General features: G+C 40.2%; 1 protein-coding gene across 1 annotated transcript in view; it reads left to right on the top strand.

Moving 5' to 3' along the window:
* LOC139465689 (uncharacterized) overlaps positions 1-17,575 on the top strand; it is a 28,119-nt gene extending 10,544 nt beyond the window's left edge. Inside the window, exons 2-13 of the mRNA XM_071247473.1 lie at positions 1,519-1,607; positions 3,039-3,145; positions 3,710-3,747; positions 8,148-8,386; positions 8,926-9,093; positions 9,406-9,513; positions 9,719-9,839; positions 9,967-10,143; positions 10,452-10,539; positions 10,915-11,821; positions 12,315-13,417; positions 14,519-17,575. Of these exons, the coding sequence (XP_071103574.1) occupies positions 1,519-1,607; positions 3,039-3,145; positions 3,710-3,747; positions 8,148-8,386; positions 8,926-9,093; positions 9,406-9,513; positions 9,719-9,839; positions 9,967-10,143; positions 10,452-10,539; positions 10,915-11,821; positions 12,315-13,417; positions 14,519-14,633 (3,260 nt within the window). The 3' untranslated portion in view covers positions 14,634-17,575. The remainder of the gene's footprint in view (positions 1-1,518; positions 1,608-3,038; positions 3,146-3,709; positions 3,748-8,147; positions 8,387-8,925; positions 9,094-9,405; positions 9,514-9,718; positions 9,840-9,966; positions 10,144-10,451; positions 10,540-10,914; positions 11,822-12,314; positions 13,418-14,518) is intronic.
* The last annotated feature ends 2,165 nt before the right edge of the window (positions 17,576-19,740 follow it).

Genomic DNA, 19,740 nt, shown 5'->3' with positions numbered 1-19,740 from the left:
TTGAGTCCACTAGCTACTAGACCATAAGAAATTGTACTTGACAGGGGCTTCGGAGACTGCTACAGTAATATGAAGGAATTGGGTGTTCCTTAACTTTTTTGAGTGGTATAAGATGCTGGCATAATTTGGGTAGTTACCCTTTGTACTAAACAGCCTTGATATACATTACCATTTATGTATAAACAAGCTGCAGATTAGTTTCTGGTCTCCTCAGAGCCCTGTGCAAGTCTAACTCATTTACCTTGATGCCCCAATGAGGATTACTCATATGGAGGTATTGGTGTCTCATGGCAACGAGTTCAGAGAGCGGTCAATTGGTCAGGAGATAGGTAAGGCAGGCTGTGTGAGTAGAATGACCCATGGGGGGAGTGAGGGGTGACCCAGCCAGCAGTCACCGTGGGGTCAGCCAAACAGAACTGAAACAGCAGTAATTGATTTTTCCTAATGTGGAAATACAGAGGTCTGTTGAATACAGTAAAGGGTCAAGCTTTAAGAAGTATGGCTTAGTCTGTGGTATTGATTTATGAACAGATGTTTATCTATGGTTCAGTTGAAAAGGTTTTGTTTATGAAGAATAAGATGTAATTTGAGATATTCCAAATTGGATAGATTTCAGAAGTATTTAACATTTAAGACAAAGCAGAGATTTGTATGTTAATAAATACTCCTGTATGGCATTTACGGAAAGAAATAGTGCCACTATTTGTCAACTTATCTGTTTTTGTTAAATTATATGCAGATATTCCATAGTAACATGCAGGGTTACCTGCAGCAGAATATGTATTAAAGGAAACAAATACAGGATTGAATCAATACGTTTATCTCAAATGAATAAAAAGTGCAAGAGCATTACGATTGCAGCAAGTGTAGCTAGCTAGCTCTCTCTCTCTCTCTCTCTCTCTCTCTCTCTCTCTCTCTCTCCTCTCTCTCTCTCTCTCTCTCTCTCTCTCTCTCTCTCTCTCTCTCTCTCTCTCTCTCTCTGTGTGACAACATGGATGCTGCTGATATAGAGACATATAAGGCTATAAATATCATGTAACAGTGTGGCTATGCCCTGTATTGACCTGTCTTTTTCACAAACCAACAATAGTCATCAGACCTCCAGCATCAGCTTTCAGATTTTAATATTTGAAATTTTCTGGATGCAACTGGAATATTGCATATTGACATCAGTTATGTTATTACTTATTTTTTCAATTTGAACAGATTTTGTGATTAGAAAAAATGATTATCAATCAGAATTTTACTGGAATCAAAGCAGTGTATCCTGTTTTATGTATTTGGATGCTGTTGTGAAAGATTTTTTACGTCGATGCTGTTGTTGTTCATGTAATATTGACAATGTGGGATACATTTATAATTTCTATGCTATTGTGATATATGTGTAATATGGATGCTATTGTGATGCATCTATGATATTGATGCTGTTGTGGTTGTCTAATATGGACGATGGGTGGTGCAAATCTAATATCAACGCTGCTGTGACCCCTGTGTAATATACATATTGTTGTGTTGCAGAGTTTGATGGGGAAACAGTACTTTGTCGCGTGTGCGGAGACAAGGCCAGCGGCTTTCACTATGGCGTACATGCATGTGAGGGCTGTAAGGTGAGCTAAAACATGGCCGTCATGATACAAGATTTAGTATTACAGTCAAACATTCCAACAAGTTTAGCAACAAAACTAAATGATACTGTGACTTCACTCCAACGGAAAGTGATTATCACAACATCTCATATGACACAGAAAGTTTGAGACTGTGATAATGTGTAGGTCACATTTGACGGCAAGATTTGTAACTTAGCTTTTTTTATAAATCAAAATCATGTTTATCAGATTAAATTCTGAACTTAATAATACAAAGTCTTACGACACAGCCAGAACGAAAACAGCGATACCAATGAATAAGATGAACCGTTATTTAGTCCTAATACATATATATAAATATGTATTGGCGACGTTTCGGTATAGATCCTTGTACTGTTGTTAATCAAGCAACGGTGTAAGGATCTATACAGAAACGTTGCCTTTGCAATAAATAAAAAAGTTTTTATCCATAAATTGTGTCTACTTTGATTTTTATTATTTAACAGTGTCTCTCGGATCATGTCATTTATACAACAGACTATCTTACGACAAACTCACATTCATAAAACTATCCCTTAAGTCGTAAGAGGCGACTAACGGGATCGGGTGGTCAGGCTTGCTGACTTGGTTGATACATGTCATCGATTCCAATTGCGTGAATCGATGCTCATGATGTCAATCACTGGATTGTCTGGTCCAGACTCGATTATTTACAGACCGCCTTCATATAGCTTGATTATTGCTGATTGCGGCGTTAAACAACAAACAAAACAAACCTTAAGTTATCACATTTATGACACAGCATTATTATATGTGTCTTCATCTTAGGACAAGGTCACATTTATGGCATAACATCTGACAACAATATGACTTGTTTTAGCCAAAGTTACATATATATCATAATGTCTTCGAACACACATGTAACACAGTATCTTATAAAGTGTTACATAAATCACAATATATCCTGTATTTATACAGTATCGCATAGTTTGTACAACAATATCACACATAGATAATAAGTAACAATAGATCAATATCACATTTAGACCACAGTGTCATACAACAGTGATCTTGTGGATAAAGCATCTGCCAGGAGAACGAAAGGTTGGTGTGTCATCCCTGGCCGCATCGTACCCAAAGATGTTAAAAGGTGGTACTTGTTGCTACCCTGCCTGGCACTCGGCATTGAGGGCATAAAACAAGAACTGGTCGGCTCGGAGTCAGTATACTGTGTCTGAGTGGGTATTCATGTTAAACTGCGGCATGGTATCACCGTGGGCTAGCACTATGATGAAAATGCATAATGCTTGTCGCCACACACACACATGCATGCACGTCACTATGTACATGTAAGTTCAATGACCTTGAATGAGACGCGAAAGTCCACTTCACCTCACGTACAGCAGTGTCCATATAGAACACAATTTTTACAACAATGTTGACTTGTTTCAGGGATTCTTCCGACGTAGTATTCAGCAGAAGATCCAGTATAGACCCTGTCTTAAGAACCAGCAGTGCAATATCATGAGAGTTAATCGGAACCGGTGCCAATACTGTAGGTGAGGATGGTTGACTACTTGCTGTGAGATGTCTATTAACACCGCTGTCATATACCAGGACAGCTTCGGACATACTATCTGCATAAAAAAAGATGCAAAAAACATCCCTGTTACCCAGTTGTTTATGAGTTGTTTACTCTCAAATACTGGTCAATATTGTTAATGACGGAAAGTCATATGTATGGTTTACAATATTTAGGCAGATATTGCACTCGTTAATATTAAATGGCTTTATGTTCATTATGACTGAAATGATAGAATAGGTCTTCAGTAAACCACACTTGCCGTAAAAGGCTACTATCCTTGTCTAAAAGGCGACTAACGGAATCGGGTGTTCAGGCTCGCTGACTTGATTGATACATGTCATCGATCCCAATTGCGTGGATGGATGCTCATGATGTCAATCACTTAATTGTCTGGTCCAGAATCGATTTTACAGACAGCTGTCATATGGCTGGAATATTGCTGAGAGTGGCGTTAAACAACAAACAAACAAACAAACAATATGACTGAAATAGTCTCTCTTAAATCCTTATTCTCTAATATTATTTTCTCATTTTCCAGGTTAAAGAAATGTATTTCAGTTGGAATGTCGAGAGATGGTGAGTCGTTATTTTCTATCTGACAATTTATATCATCATCGTCGACGTCATCGTCTTCATCCTGGGCCTGTGTTGAGATAAGCCGACACTTTTACCACTAGGCTACCCCACCGCCCCATATAAGACATGGAGGTTTCATTTTGAGGAAGTTTCAAATCTCTATCAGGTCATGACCCAAATAACTCAACATGCTCAACCAGTTATTTTATATATATATATGACATATGCAACATCCGTTTTATCATCACAGCATAATTACAGTTGTTTCCGAGGAAAGGCCCATCCACCTACAAAACCTTCTTTCACTTTTGATTTGATTGTTCAAGGAAGTCAGTGACGCGTTTCTGCATATAATGTTTGTATCCTGATTTGGTACAATACCAGACTAACACTTAGCCTCTAAACGTATGTTATTTTGACACAGACAAACAACTCAATTTAAATTGAAAAAGTGCCCCAGTTAGATGGGAGATTCAAAGTTTGTGAACAATCTAGACTTGCTTTAGTGAGGGCTATGGCCTTAACGTAAGGGCTGGGTGAAAGAAAAAATAATATTGTTCAGGGACTGAACAGACTAGTAGTACAATACATGTGAGTCAGTAATTATACTCATATGACAAGGACGGTGAGGCTGTCTTGTGGTTAGTGTTTGCTCGTCAACTTTAAATGCCCAGGTTGGATCAAACAGGTCTCACACTGATCAAACAGGTCTCACACTGATCAAACAGGTCTCACACTGATCACACAGGTCTCACACTGATCCATCAGGTCTCTGATCAAACAGATTTCACACGGATGAAACAGGTCACGTAAAGGTCACACTGATCAAACAGATCTCACACTGATCAAACAGGTCACACTGATCAAACAGGTCACACTGATCAAACAGATCTCACACTGATCAAACAGGTCACACTGATCAAACAGGTCTCACACTGATCAAACAGGTCACACTGATCAAACAGGTCACACTGATCAAACAGGTCACACTGATCAAACAGATCTCACACTGATCAAACAGGTCACACTGATCAAACAGGTCACACTGATCAAACAGGTCTCACGTTGGTCAAACGGGTCACGCACTGATCAAACAGGTGACATTGATCACCAGCTCCTTATTTAGTCAGCTCTTAAGATAAGCATGGGGAACCATGGAACTGTTCTGCCCCAGATTGGCACTCGGACCTATCCAAATGTTTCAAGAAAGGTTTAGACTCTTTTGGGAATATATGGCTCATGAATGATTTGTTTGGTTTGTAATGTCATGCTAATTGGTAATCTATGGCAAGATGAGTCAACAATCTCATTAAAATCGGATCTCTTAGTTCTTGCTACAGCTAAACAAAGTTCTTAGGACATTCCATTACGGGTCACGTCAGAACAACCTTTAATCCAACCAATCAGAGTGTCGCTTGCCAGATCATGAAAGTGACAGTCGGAATGTGTTTTCTGATCATGCAACCTCGAAATGTTTAACAGAGGGAATTCCGAGCGACAGTTACAGGTTTTATGATTCTATCCATACAATCTAGGCATTTTATAAACCATTCCAGAATGTTCCTCTGATCACTTTTAAAAATTTTAATGAAGAATACGTCAAAATATGTTTCGAAGTGTAGTCGCCAGTTTGAAACTAGTGTCGTAAAGCTCAAGATTGGCTAATGTCGCTTTCTTGTCAGTCATTTCACTGGTAGGTCAAAGTTCACGAAATGGGATGTCCTCAGATCTTTGCTTTGGGGTAGCGAAAACTAAGATCTGATTTTCATGAGATTGGATGAGTCAACTTGGCTTTGTGTCCAACATGGAGATGACACAAATCAACACCCATTCACAAATATATATATCAAAATCATTACAGGTTTAATTGTCAAGGCAGATATGGTTAGGGGACATTTGAATACAGTTTCGCTGTTTCTCAGATCATAAGAAGAGTTATTTTTGAGCAGGTTGTAGACAACTCTTTATCTTTCCATGTTGTATTTTTATGACGGGGAGATAAAGAGAGAGTTATCTTGTTGTTAGATTCCCTGATTATCTTACTCAGGAAGTAGGATGTTATAAAAAAATAGAAAACATTTATTTTATGAATATATATAAATGCCTAGATCAGTGTAGATGTTAATTTAAGAGAATAGTTAAGAAATATTTTTTAAATTTTTAGTTCTTATAATTACATTTGTGACATATTTATATTTATGTTATCAGAAAAATATTATTAATTTCAGTGATCAAGTTAGTGGATATATATTTCATACAAAGTAAGAATTCTAGAAGGATAGCTGTGAAATCGTTGAAGATTGTAAGAAGCTAGCCTTGACCTACTTTTCCGCCATGAATTCCACTGTCTTGTTTTGCGTTTATAAGCAACTTTCCCCTAATCCCCAACAACCCACTCTGACATGCTCTCCCTCGCTGTGTCTCCGGCAGTCTCAGGCCAGGGACTTGTTTATGAGCAGAGCAGGGACATATATATCATTGATGACTTTATGTGGAATGAACTATACATGTGTATTAATAATGTGGGACACATGTATTATTCACATTGATTCACTGAACCTGTTTTCCACTCCATGTAGCAAGCATTTAAGTGTCACTCCACTCCTGGCTGGGACAGATTACCATTCAATTAGTCGCAAACTAGCTGCAGCAAAGGCTGAGCAAGTTGGTAGAATTCAGATAATTAGTGACAAATTTTGAATGCTTTTAAGGTCTTATGTTCAACGACAATAATTCTATTAATAGGAACTTAGATAAATATTGTTTTTGTATTGTTTATTAGTTATATTTATGTCGGCATCAAAGTACTTTAAGATTAGTTAAAATTCATATCATAACATCAACTCATATATCTCAAGTACTGTGTTTAAGTTATTTTGGAAAACATTCCATATAAGGAAATAACCCATGAAGATGTGGGGTAGAATAGGTCTTCAGCAACCCATGCTTGCCATAAAAGGCGACAATGCTTGTTGTAAGAGGTGACTAATTGGATCGGGTGGTCATGCTCGCTGACTTAGTTGAAGCATGTCATCGATCTCAATTGCATGGGTCGATGCTCATGATATCAATCACTGGATTGTCTGGTCCAGACTTGATTATTTACAGACCGCCGTCATATAGCTGGAATATTGCTGAGTGCGGCTTTAAAAAACAAACCAACCATATAAACAATTGAATTAACTTCCCACATATTATACGTGGCATATAACAATAAGAGAGGATGCACTTTAAACTCATATTCTGTGGGTAGCAAAACTGCTATAAACCAACGAACTCTCACTGTGATTAAATGTTTCTGGAGCTTTTAGACCAAAGATCGTAGTAAATTGTAGACGACCATATGCATGATATGTAGCCATAAGTTTGTAATATTCACAAAGGTTTGCTTCAAGGCGTTAATCGTGCTATCTGACTGTGGTCACTGTAAATAGCGGTGAGTTGTGCAATCTACTTATCACTTCACACACAATTTTTGCCAAAATGAATGTGGACAATATTGAATGAAATTTTGAATAAAATAGATTATAAACATAAGTCCAGATATACAATGAACACTTTTTATGACCAGACACTGTAATTACATGATTAATTTGTGTACTTAAGTACGGATTTGTTGACATGATCATGATGGTATTTCCGGTGTTATGTGCTCACGGTACTGTCTTTGTGGGGAAAATAACATCGAAACTCTTCAACCCTGTCTATAAGAAGACACCCCCCCTTGAACATGTTGAAAGCCCTCTAATTCTAGGTACAAAAAGCTCGTCGTATACACAGCAATATACGGTATATGATTTTTTAATAATGTCATTTTTTTGTGAGGTATCAGTTCTGTTACTGTTAAAAAATCTCTTAAGTCTCATCTGTTTTACCAGCAGGAATAATGTAACATTATCATGATTATGTGATAATTTTGATGGGATTTTTTATCAGCAGCTATTGGGCCAAAGTATTGCCAGTGTGCCGATAATGAGTGAATAAGTAGGTATGATGATGATGATGATGATGATGATGATGACGATGAGGACGACGATGATGATGATGATGATGATGATGATGATGATGATGATGATGATGATGATGAAACAAATTGCATAATAACCTTAGTCTGAGTTGCAAAATGTCTCAATTTTCACATTGACAGTGGGGCTGTCAGGTAGCCTAGTGGTTGAAGCGTTAGCTCGTCACGCCGAAGATCCGGGTTCAATTCCCGACATGGGTACAATGTGTGAAGCCCATTTCTGGTATCCCCCGCCGTGATATTGCTGGAATAAAGCGGCGTAAAACCGAACTCACTCACTCACTCACATTGACAGTAACAGTAACACTCTGTGTTGCACAGTTTATTATGTTTGTCTGAATGATGGTTTTGACTTGAGACGCGTTCTGTGTTTCAGCTGTGAGGTTTGGCCGTGTCCCCAAGAAGGAGAAGGCACGTATTATCGAGCAGATGCAGAAAGTGAACTCCCAGTCCCAGACCATAGCTCTGTCCACCATCCTCCAGAACGAGACCGATGTCATTCAGGCTGTCGTCAACAGCCATCAGCTCACCTGTGAATTTACTGCACTCCGTGTACACAAGATGAGGGAGAACTCACTTCAAACTAACGAGTACCTCAACTGTCCAGCACATATGGTGAGTGGGAGGAGAAATAATCATTTGTAGGGCACTGATTGATGTGTTACACACATACCACGCATCCTTACAGACAAAACAAATCTTTTTTCCTCTTTCCGCGAAATGAGTAGGGCACACTCCCACATAAATTTTTCCACAGCCTTTGTCTGTGAGATTAGTTTTAAGCAGACTGGAATCCTTAGAGAGTGTGAATCAGGGCGTTTAGACAACACTTTTAAAGACTGAAATTCCAAGTGTTATGATCTAGTTTGACCTTGTAATAACTGATAACCTTGATCAATGTTTAAGTTTCACACAAATATAAAATGTCAATGCCAGAGAATAACCAGTCTCGATTATGTGATGAAACAGATTCCTTTTGGAGGGAAAGGCAAAATATCTGTAAAATTTATGTGAATGGATCACTGAAAATCACAAGGCCCTTAAAAAAACTTTTAGTTCAAAATTACAAACCTCAGTAGCACATTGTTCCTTTTAAGATCTAAACAATGACATTTATAAATTTGTCTTGTTTCAATGGTGATTGTGTGTTTCAGGCATGTCCCCTCAACAATCAACTGGGCATGGACAACAACGCCAACAATGCTGACTGGGAAGATTTCTCTGAGAGCTTCACGCCAGCCATTAAATCAGTTGTGGACTTCGCCAAGGGTATCCCAGGGTTCACTCTGCTGAATCAGGACGATCAGGTCACACTGCTCAAGGTGAGCTACAGCTCGGCAAGACCGATGACCATAGGTCAGACAGAGGTCCCCAGTGGGGATTCCACAATACATCCCACCATCCCATGCTAAAAGAACTTGAAAAATGAGGACTTGATGGTTATTATGTTGGACCAGGATATTGCATGCAAATACTTGTTAACAAATTTGTTCCAACAAAATGTAAGTGATGCATATTAAGTGTATGTTAAGGTCATTCTAATAAGCTGATTCATCATTGAAGGATAGATGATGTCAGAAAACCTAAAAGTAAATTCTATTAGATGAACTTATAAATATGTTTGTGTGTTGCAGGCAGGGACGTTTGAGGTGCTGCTTGTGAGACTGGCCTGTTTATTTGACCCAGACACAAACACCATGATGTTCACAGGGGGCCGACTCTTCAAGAGACATCTAGCTTCGGTAAGCTGACATGACGACCACAGGCTTAATGTGTCCAACACCAATTCAGCAATTTCAAATGGGAAGGGTATCCAAATTTTGTATGTTTATTTTAAAAATATATAGGGATTGAAAATGATTTTGGTACAATAAATGATGCCCACTTTCTTTCTCTCACTCACTCACATACTCACTCACTCACTCACTCACTCACTCACTGTTTCAGATGACGTCAAATGCTGGCTTCCTGCTTGATTCTATGTTTGACTTTGCTGAGAGATTTAATCGATTGAACTTAAGTGATGACGAACTGGCTATCTTCTCTGCCATTGTCTTGTTGTCCCCAGGTAAGAAGATTCTGTTTGTTAAGATCAACACTCGTTTTATATCCTTCATTTTTTTGTCCAAGGTTTCCTCTCGGATCAACAAAATATTCTTGTCCCAGGACTCATAGTTTGTACTTGTTGTGTTCAGATCGGCCTGGTCTCCGGAACCTGGAGCAGGTGGAGAGGATACAGAACAGACTGACCGAGGCTCTCCAGAACATCATTAACACAAACCACAAAGAGGACAGCACGCTCTTCGCTAAACTGCTCATGAAAACCACTGACCTCCGCACACTCAACACATTGCACTCAGAGAAATCCATAGGTATGTGACCACTCTTATCAATCCCCAAGCATCAAATAAATGCAATGTGCGTTCTTCTAAAACCACTTTGTCATCGCCACCCAACCATATTTTCAGGTTAGGCCAAATTGAAGAACATTGGTAAACCCAACTGATAGTTCCAGTTCCAGTTCCAGTTCCAGCAGTGTTATAATCCAGAGCATCCTCCCAATCCAGATCTTCATCATCCGTATACATCACAATTAAACTGCTTATTCTTGAATTGGTGGATTGTTGTTTCAGTGTATCTTTCTCATTTTCTCTGACACTTTTTTCATTTTATGTTTTAGCTGGTCAAAATGGCAGCCGAAATGCTCAAGAAAAACGCAATAGTGCTGAAGAGATGGAGATGGACTTTCAAGATGCTCAAAGTATACGGTATGGAAGAATAACAGTACCTTGTGATAATATGTAATGAAATAAAGGATGCATCAGTTCAAGTGCCATCATCTTGCAAAGAGGCAGAGATACATCTGTAAATTTGTGAACTTAGAAAAATGCCTTTGACAAGGAACCAACCATTTGTTTTAGGGGGGAGCGGAGATTTTTTTAAATGACTAATTTGTTTCAGAAATACTGGGTAAATATATTGTTGCTTCAGGTACATAACAAAATTGTTCGCTTGACATGTTAAATACTCAGGTCTCACAAAAATCTGAGACATCGGCTCCCAAAGCATTTTGAGTGGTTGGTCCTCAATTACCATACAGATTTCATATGTTTATATTTAATGTGTAAATGTTTGACTTTCAGATCTGTCCGTTCTGTGTCACCCACCCTCTCGGAGGCCTCCTCCAACATGACGGTGACCTCGGGCTTCAACAGCGCTGACTCCGCCTCCATTGACAGCAACGGTGTGCCTGGTCAACGACTACCATTCGAGGCAGCAGCTCACCAACAGGTGGTACTGAGAACCCCATATGGGACATTCTACCGCGAGGAAATGAGTGGCTTCTATGGGATGGTTGCTGATCAACCTCGGCGCCGGTGCAATACATTAGATCGTGATACACTCACACGACCTCGTCTGCATACTATTGAGGAAGGGAACAGGAGAAGATATACATTGGATAGGGAGTACATTAACAAAATGGTGAACAAACTGAGTGATCGTCTTGAAAAGCGAGCAACTTTCAGAGGAGATAGCATGCCACCTTCTATATCAAGCAGTGCGGCCAGTAGTCCGATTCCTGAGGAGAATTATCCATATTTGAACAGCAACCGCGAGTTTGTGCCAATATCCACTGCAGATTCCAGCCATTGCAGCTCACGTGCCAGTCCTCTTCTCAACCCAGAAGGACTCATAGCGTTTGGGTCTTCACCCAATTCACCCCGTCCAAGGTCAAGGTCAGGGTCATTTGGTACAGATGACTACCCTAACATGCGTCCTCGCTGCTACAGCTTTCATATCAATAGCGAAGGTCGTGCATCTCGGGTGTCCTCTCTCAAACAGTTCCCTGACAAAGACCAGATGTCGGCCGATTCTCAGTACCTGTCCCCCGAGATGAGGCGAGGCAGCATCAGCTCTTCCTATGGCCTTCATGCCAGAAAGAAGTCCTTGCTGGTTGACCGCCATCCATCTTATCTCAGTGTCAACCCAGAAACACTACTTCATGACGCTGAGAAAAGAGCTCACGGCCAAGAAATGGCTAAACTCAAGGTGAGATATTTTGAATTTTATGGATGTTTATGATGATTGATATGACAAATATTGATTTTACTGATGCAGACCTCTATGGTCCTTTTAGGGTAGAATAAGTCCCCAGCTCGACATGCTTGTCCTAAGATTGGACAAATATGTGTATTGGGTGGTTACAATGTGACACAGTTGAAGGTGTGTCATCATACTCTAATAGCATGGATAATTGCTTATACTGTCAACCATAGGTTTGCTGTATGCAGGCCACTGACTGACTGGATTATTGTGAAATGTAAAACACTATTAACTCACTGTACTGTGACTATACAAAACAGGTCAGAATACCCTCCTATCTTATGATGAAGTGTAAATAACACAGGTTGTTTGAAATTGATATGAGATGAAAATCATAATGATATTTAGCTTGGGATCTTAACTACGTGTGACTTTAAATACAACTCACTCACTCACTCTTAACTATGTATGTTGAACACTTGTTTTCCCTGTTTTGCAGAGAATGGTTCAGGAGCAGGCTATGTATGATGCAGCTACCCGCCATGGCCTCTACCCCCCACCCAGCTCTGTGATTGGCATCTCCCCACCCCCTCCCGTCCTCCTCCGCATCAGCCCCCGAGATGATCAAATGGGGGGAAAGCCCTCGGATGTTGACATGCCAGTACTCAGAAAGGCAGGAATCGAGGCTTTTGGGGCAGAGAAAAGAAGTTCTCCCAAGGAAGCTTCTGCCACAGTGACCACTGCCTCTCTCTCGGGGTCATCAGAGAAGCTGGACTTTGACATCAAGTCAGAAGATGAAGCTGCCCCGGAGATCTTCCACAAGAAGTTTGACAAGATGAGAAAGCATACTGTACATTCCAGTAATGAAGACAATGATAATTCCATGACTCTGGACCCCTCCCCTACCCCGGAGGACTCGGAGATTGCTGCAGTTATCAGAGATGCTTGTATTAAAGAAGAACAAGATGAAAAATCCAAAAGATCTGCTAGAGAAGCTCACCCCAATCTTCTTGCTCACCTCAAAGCCCCAACTCAGGTTGTTCAGCCACAGCTTACACGGCCAACTATACCCACAATTCCCTGGAACCATGCCTATCCCATGATGCAGCAGCCAGGATCTTCCTCCATGACAGATAACCCTAATATGATGTTTAGTGGAATGCAAGGTCAATGCCCAGGGAATGGAGTTTCATCGGAGCCCAAACCCAAACCTGCTGCTGAAGTTGGATCTAAGGAGCAGTTCCATGCCACGGCGGTGTCTCATCTGAAGGACAAGTTGATGAGGAAGTTCGATAGTATGGAGAATTTGCAGAAAATAGCAAAGGACAATGGTGTTCAGGACTGTAAGCCGAAGTCCTCGACCTCTGCCACCAATGGGACAGTGTTGCTTCCTCCCACAACCTCCCAGGCTCAAGTGACGGCGGCTCTCCTGGCCTCCCAGAACTACCCTTCATCTCTCTACCAGTCCATGTTAAATCGAGATCTGCCCCAGATGAGGGGCGTCAGCTTCCCCCCAGGCCCTCTCAACCAACATCTTGCCAACATGCAGCAGTTCACACAGCCCTATGGCAGCAAAAGTGCAGCACAAACCACAGACAAACGGTAGGCAGCCATTGAAAATAATCAAATTAGGTGCTAGTTACCTTTCATTAACACTATCCCACAGCGAAGATTACTAGTCCACAAAACAGGAGTAAACTGAACATTTCTGTTTGCAAGTACAATAGGAGTGCTACAAAACTGCTTCTCTGTACTACGCTGTTCTTATTGGCATATATTTAGACAGAACCTGGTAACCAATATTTCATATTCGATAAGGGGAAAGTGGCGAGTAAAAAGATTTGTTAAGCACATTCTATTGAATCGAATCGCATGTTCGAACATTAACGTTAAACTAAGTTATGAGACAGGTAGAAAGGAAGTTTGAAAGATTACTGCCCCCCTTGAAATGTATTGGCCACAGGATAGCAGGCAAGAAGCCATTTCAAACTCTGGATGAACCACAGAGAATATTTAGAGTACAGTGATGTCATTCTGGCACACTAGTCAGCTTGGAAGGGAGACATTACCAGACAGCCATCTAGTGCACACTGTGATGAGTTAAGCATGTTTTGTGATTTGTTTTACACATGTGAGAGTCTCCATACTTGATACTGATACATGCCTATGAGGAAGGTGTTGGCAGCTCTGATGTTGATTTCTGCTTCAGTAGGACAGTTTGGTGTAGGGACTTCAGAGCACACACAAGTGGCCCAGTTATCTAGGCGCTGCTATTTCACTGTTCAGAGTTCCAACCTAGGTTACAAGGAACCAGTGATTGGGGTTTAAAATCCCACATTCACCCTGACTATCATCATGGTTTGTCAGCTCCATACTCATGCTCATGAATTGCACCAGCACGATAAATTCTAGCACCTGTTTCGTTTAGAGCTCTCTTACCCCAAATTAAGCTATCATGCTGTGATACAGCTACAATACTATTCAACACACTCACTGATGTAATTTTTGTTGCATGTTAATGTTTGTCTTGGAAGAAGATAGGGGTCATCATACAACTGTTCAGAGCTTTGACATTGTTTAAGATACTTTCTCGGGATTGGGTGGTCAGGCTCGCTGACTTGTATTGAAGCATGTCATCGATCCCAATTGCATGGATCAATGCACATCAGCTCCATGTACTGATAGTGTAATCTTGTGTTCCAGGAATGACCACACTCAGCCTCTGAACCTGTCCACTCCGAGGCCCGAGGAATCTCTACCTACTAGTCAGGCCATGTCCAGGATGTCAAATAACTTGGAGAAAGAGGCTGCAGTTTGATTCTCAGCTCCGATACAATGAGGATGCATCATTCCTCAAAGACTAACTACAGCAGCAGGTGCTATTATCATAGAATATTTGCATTTTATGTTAACTGTGACAAGAGCAGCTATATGTGACTCGCTGAGTAGTGCTGTGGGTGGACGAAGAGAGAAGTTGGATCTGGTATTGCTTGTGTGCTGTCAGTCATTCAGCCCTGTAGACTGACTATGTCCACAACTCCGCAGAAAATGGCATTTCTTGTACGTTTACAGACGTGCCTTCAAGATGCTCCGGGGGATAGGATTCACCCAGACACTTTGTAAATTGCCAAAATTTGATTTATGTTGTTTGCTGAAATTTGACTTCATCATTTGCTATATGCATTTAGTAGAGATTGTCCTGTCTGAGGATCATGGTGTACTTGTGCAGACTGACTGATGGAAAGAACCAACGACAGATGTGCAAGTGTAGATACAGGCAACAAAAGGGAGTGGATATTATGCTGTAGATATGGAAGGAAGATAGTATTAGCTCTTAGACTTTACATTAGGTATGGCCTTGCAAGTCCTGATTTCAAGTTCTTGTTTCCGTGGGACAACAGAGAGACACAGAGCGGTTGGATCCACCAATCTTGTGATAACTATGACCTGATGTGATCTATGAGACTTGGTTGCTGAAAGTGATAAATAATACTTATGGCCATCATCTCGGTCTCAAGGGACAATACGACCTTGACCAGTGATCAGCTTGGCCTTGAACTTTGTATAGTAAGGTCATGACCTTCAGTAGGTTCATGACTTTGCACGGTGACCTTATTCTGTGATATGAAATATTCATATACAGTTGGGTAAAGGATCTTATTACAAGAACTAAAAAGAACTTTCACCCTTACAAAATGAGTGCTTGGCTTGTTAAGATTTCATGTGTGACCAACTGACTCAATATACAGAATTGCAAGTGATCACAGCATTTGAAAACAGCTAGAACTCTACAGTTAGGTTTTGTATAAAAGAAATGTGGTGTTGGTATGCTAATTCAAAATGAATGGTCACCTGATCATTCAAAATCCGTACCATGAACACAAGCCTTGTTTTGTCCAAAACCCAAATGTATATTTTGTGTTACTCTCTCCACACAACTACCTTCGAAATCTGGTCTGCATTCAATCAGGTAGCTTTAGGCATTAGGTTTTCAAATCGTAAATCATTCACATGAGGTATTTATTGTTAATGTATTCTGTTTGTTTGGCTCATCCAATATATTAGATCTATATTGCGTGTGAGATATGAAAGGTATCATTAATTAGAATCGCTATAGACAGTGTTTCCTTTTTCGTTGAGCGAGGAGCAATTCAAAAGGGGTTGACATCAATGAGACGAGTGAATGTGTTACAGATTTTGTTGAATGTTTGAGATATGACAATGAGTGTGTACGAGATACCACACAATCATGTGCGGCTTAATGTATTATAATATAATATATATATATATATATATTTAACTATTTATTAATGTTTAGATATGTTATGTATCTTGAAGCTTTGGCCTAAAGTGCTGATTTAGTTTAGATGGATAATCTAACAATAGTTTACCCAAAAGTTCATGATTTCAGTTTGTATTGAAATTTAAAAAACAATTCTTCATGTGTTATGTTATTGCTTTTTTATGAATTTGTTGATTTTTTTACACAGAAACAACTTCAAAAAAATAAAATGATAAACAGTAAATGTTTTGAAAACTGTCTAGTTGTCAAGAAACAGATATTATTCCTAAAATATTAATTTCTTATAATATTCCTAGGGTGTTTCATCTTATACTGTTGTATTTATGTATTTATTTGTTGTACATTTACATCTTTCAAAAAATAATGTCAAACACATCCAGACACAACTGAAACAGTACTAAATAGTTATCCAGAAATATGTCCGTGTTACTATGAAGTGTAGTATACACCTTATACTTCGATCTTTTATTTTATTATCATGTTTGCAAAGGCTGATGAAGCTATGCTGAAAAAGACCATATTTATTTGTTTATCAGAAAATAATCAATATGTATGAACTACAGCCATAAGATGGATTGTATATGCATAATACCTCTGACTGTGAGTAGCAGGATTTCACACATATTGTTTCATTTGAGACAAGATCATTTATGCATCTGATAGATTCATGAAGCCATTCTCATTTTTAGTATGGAAATGTCATTGAACATCATCCTAAGTTTCTCAAGCTTAAAACATCAGTGCTTATAATTTATCACATTTCGCAAGTTTTCTGTTAATACAAAACATGTTATTATGTTGCCATGGTTAAGATGACTGTTGCTAAGAAACCCTTTTTTGCTTCACTGCTGGATGTAAGAAGGTGATGTTTGTGTCATTGTAACTTCGTTTCTGTAAGGAATGAAAAGTAATCACATTATATCTGAAATCCATTTCTCTCTGCATAGGGGCCACCCAGCTTTATATCAGAAATATCAGTCAAATTTTGAGTGATATGCTTTTACTAATAGTGCTCAATCAGTGATAAATATCATAAAAAAACAAAGAGAAAAAATATATTATGAAAGATAATAAATTGACAAAGTTAATTGTCTATGTCTGTATATTCCCAATCACAACCTCACATAATTTCAATGATTTGAAAAAAAATAATTTCTGATTCTGAACAAGATGTTAAGAATTATTTGTTAAATTGTTGAAGTTAAAGAATATCGTCTTGCTCTTTTACTGGCATTTTACTGAAGGCTGTTCATATGTGTAGCTTGCTTCCTGTAAAATACATCATTCCAACAGATAGAATCACTACATCTGGCATTTTCTATGTTAAATTATGTTATAGTTGTTGTCTTCATTAAGAATGATTGATATGTCTTTAAGTTATTTCTGAGGTGTCCAGTGTTCTGGTTGCATGATAGGTCATTGTGGTCACTCTAGGTGTGTAATAAACATACTGTGTTCAGTCATAAGTATTTGTGTGTTGTTTTTCCCTACCAGCCTCTTGCAAACAGACGTCACTGGTGTACACAGCAGCCTCGAAATTGGGGAAATCGTTGTTGGGCCCTCGTCAGGTTTTCAGAATCACTGTGCACTTTGATTGGGCGATCATGTCTGTTTGTTTGGTGTTCAATGCCACACTATTCAAGCTATATGACGGTGGTCGGTAAATAATCGAGTCTGGCCCAGACAATCCCTTAATTGACATCATGAGCATCCAGCCACGCAATTGGGATACTATGACATGCATCAACAAAGTCAGTGAGCCTGACCACCTGATCCTGTTAGTCGCTTCTTACGACAAGCATAGTCACCTTTTACAGCAGCGTCGCTTTATAAGTGCAATAATTTTGGACGCCTCGTTAAACCCAATTTCACCTCACCTCACCTTTTACAGCAAGCATGGGTTGCTGAAGACCTATTCCACCCCGGATCTTCAGGGGTCGGTAGTGTCTTATGTGGTGGGGTAGCCTTGTGGTAAAAGCATTTGCTCATCATGCCGAAGACCCGGGTTCGATTCCCACATGGGTATACAATGTGTGAAGCCCATTTCTGTCGTCCCCACCATGATATTGCTGGAATATTGCTAAAAGAGGTGTTAAACCTTCTTTACTCACTCACTCAGTCAAATGAAGGTCACGCAAATGTAAACTTGAGACCCCGTGACAGATTTGGCGCTGGATCCGTTATGGTGTGGGACTGACCGAATCCTACTCCATACTGTGCAAGGAAGGGTCACTGGACAGTGCTATCGGGACAACATACTGACACCCTTTGTTGTCCCGTTTGCAAGGGGTGTTGGTCTGACAGGAGGACAACGCCAGTGCTCAGTGTGCACGAATCGTCAGTGTTCACCTGAAGCAGCACAACATCCTGAGAATGTCATGTCCACCAATGAGCCAAGAACTTCCCCCATTGAACACGTTTGGGCCATAATAGGGAGACGTGTGCGTCAACGTCATAGGCTGCCGACCACGTTGCCTGAATGTGACCAGGTGTTGCAAGAGGGGTGAGAGACTCCCTCACATCGCCGTTGAGAGTCTTAATAATACGCTTATTTCATCGAGTTCATGAATGTTTGACAAATTGTGGCGATGTTACGCACTACTGATAAAAAAAACTAATATCGCCTACACGTTTGGAAATTTCAAGTTATTTCCCAGTACCCAACCACCACCACCACCAAAACTTCTCTGACCATGCAGTGTTAAGTTCAATCCAGCAGTAAGTGTTCACCTTTTTTATTACATTGTCACAAGGCATCGACCTCGACTGGACGCCATCGCCAAGTTTCACAAAGCAAACCGGAGTCTTGGTCTGTATATTTTTGGGACTTACGATGGTCGTAGCGCTACGATCGCACCGTGGAACAAGGCATGTAACCCCTAGTGCTGAAAGGCTAAAGGCTTCCAGTTGAAAATAGACTCGGTAATATTGGCACCTATGATTCAGTTGTGGTTCACAAGAGCTAATTGTGAGTAAGTAGTTAGACCCTTATGCTGTTTCAAGCACGATTCCAGCTATATTAAGTGTGTGTGTGGGGGGGGGGGGGGGGGCACCCAAAGTGTGTTTCACGCCTTGTACCCATGTGTGGAATCGAACCCGGGCCTTCTACTGAATATACTGACTCCAAACCGAGAATTCATTGTTTTCGCCCCTTAATGTCGAACGCCCGGCAGGGTACCAACAAGTACCATCTTTTAACGTCGTTTGGTATGACGCGGCTGGGGAATCGAACCCCGGACCTTTCGCTCCCCGGGCAGACGCTCTATCCACTAGACCTTGGAAGCGGTCTCCACTACAGCCTGCCACGAAGGGTGATTATGCCACACAGGATGAGGGTGCAAAGGGATGCCGGATGCCTATCCCTGTTAAGTGGCATTCCGGATGCCACAGTACAGTACGCTGGATGCCATGAAATGTTTATCTGGTACGCGAATGTCAATATTTTAATGGTAAAATATATTTTTCAACTTTTTTTTAGCAGAGAGTGAAAATAAAATATTTAGCTCACAAGCTTATAAGCATGCCTAGTCATGCATTCTATGTGACGTGTAGCAGCTGTGTACACTGATGTGACTCAAGAGTTCTTAAATTGAACGCCAAGACAAGTTAAGTGGTATTCGGG

The sequence above is a fragment of the Haliotis cracherodii genome, unplaced genomic scaffold (genome assembly GCF_022045235.1).
Source record: "Haliotis cracherodii isolate W230 unplaced genomic scaffold, xgHalCrac1.p SCAF_18, whole genome shotgun sequence".
Lineage (NCBI taxonomy): Eukaryota > Metazoa > Mollusca > Gastropoda > Lepetellida > Haliotidae > Haliotis > Haliotis cracherodii.
This window is presented reverse-complemented; position numbering and strand designations above follow the sequence as displayed.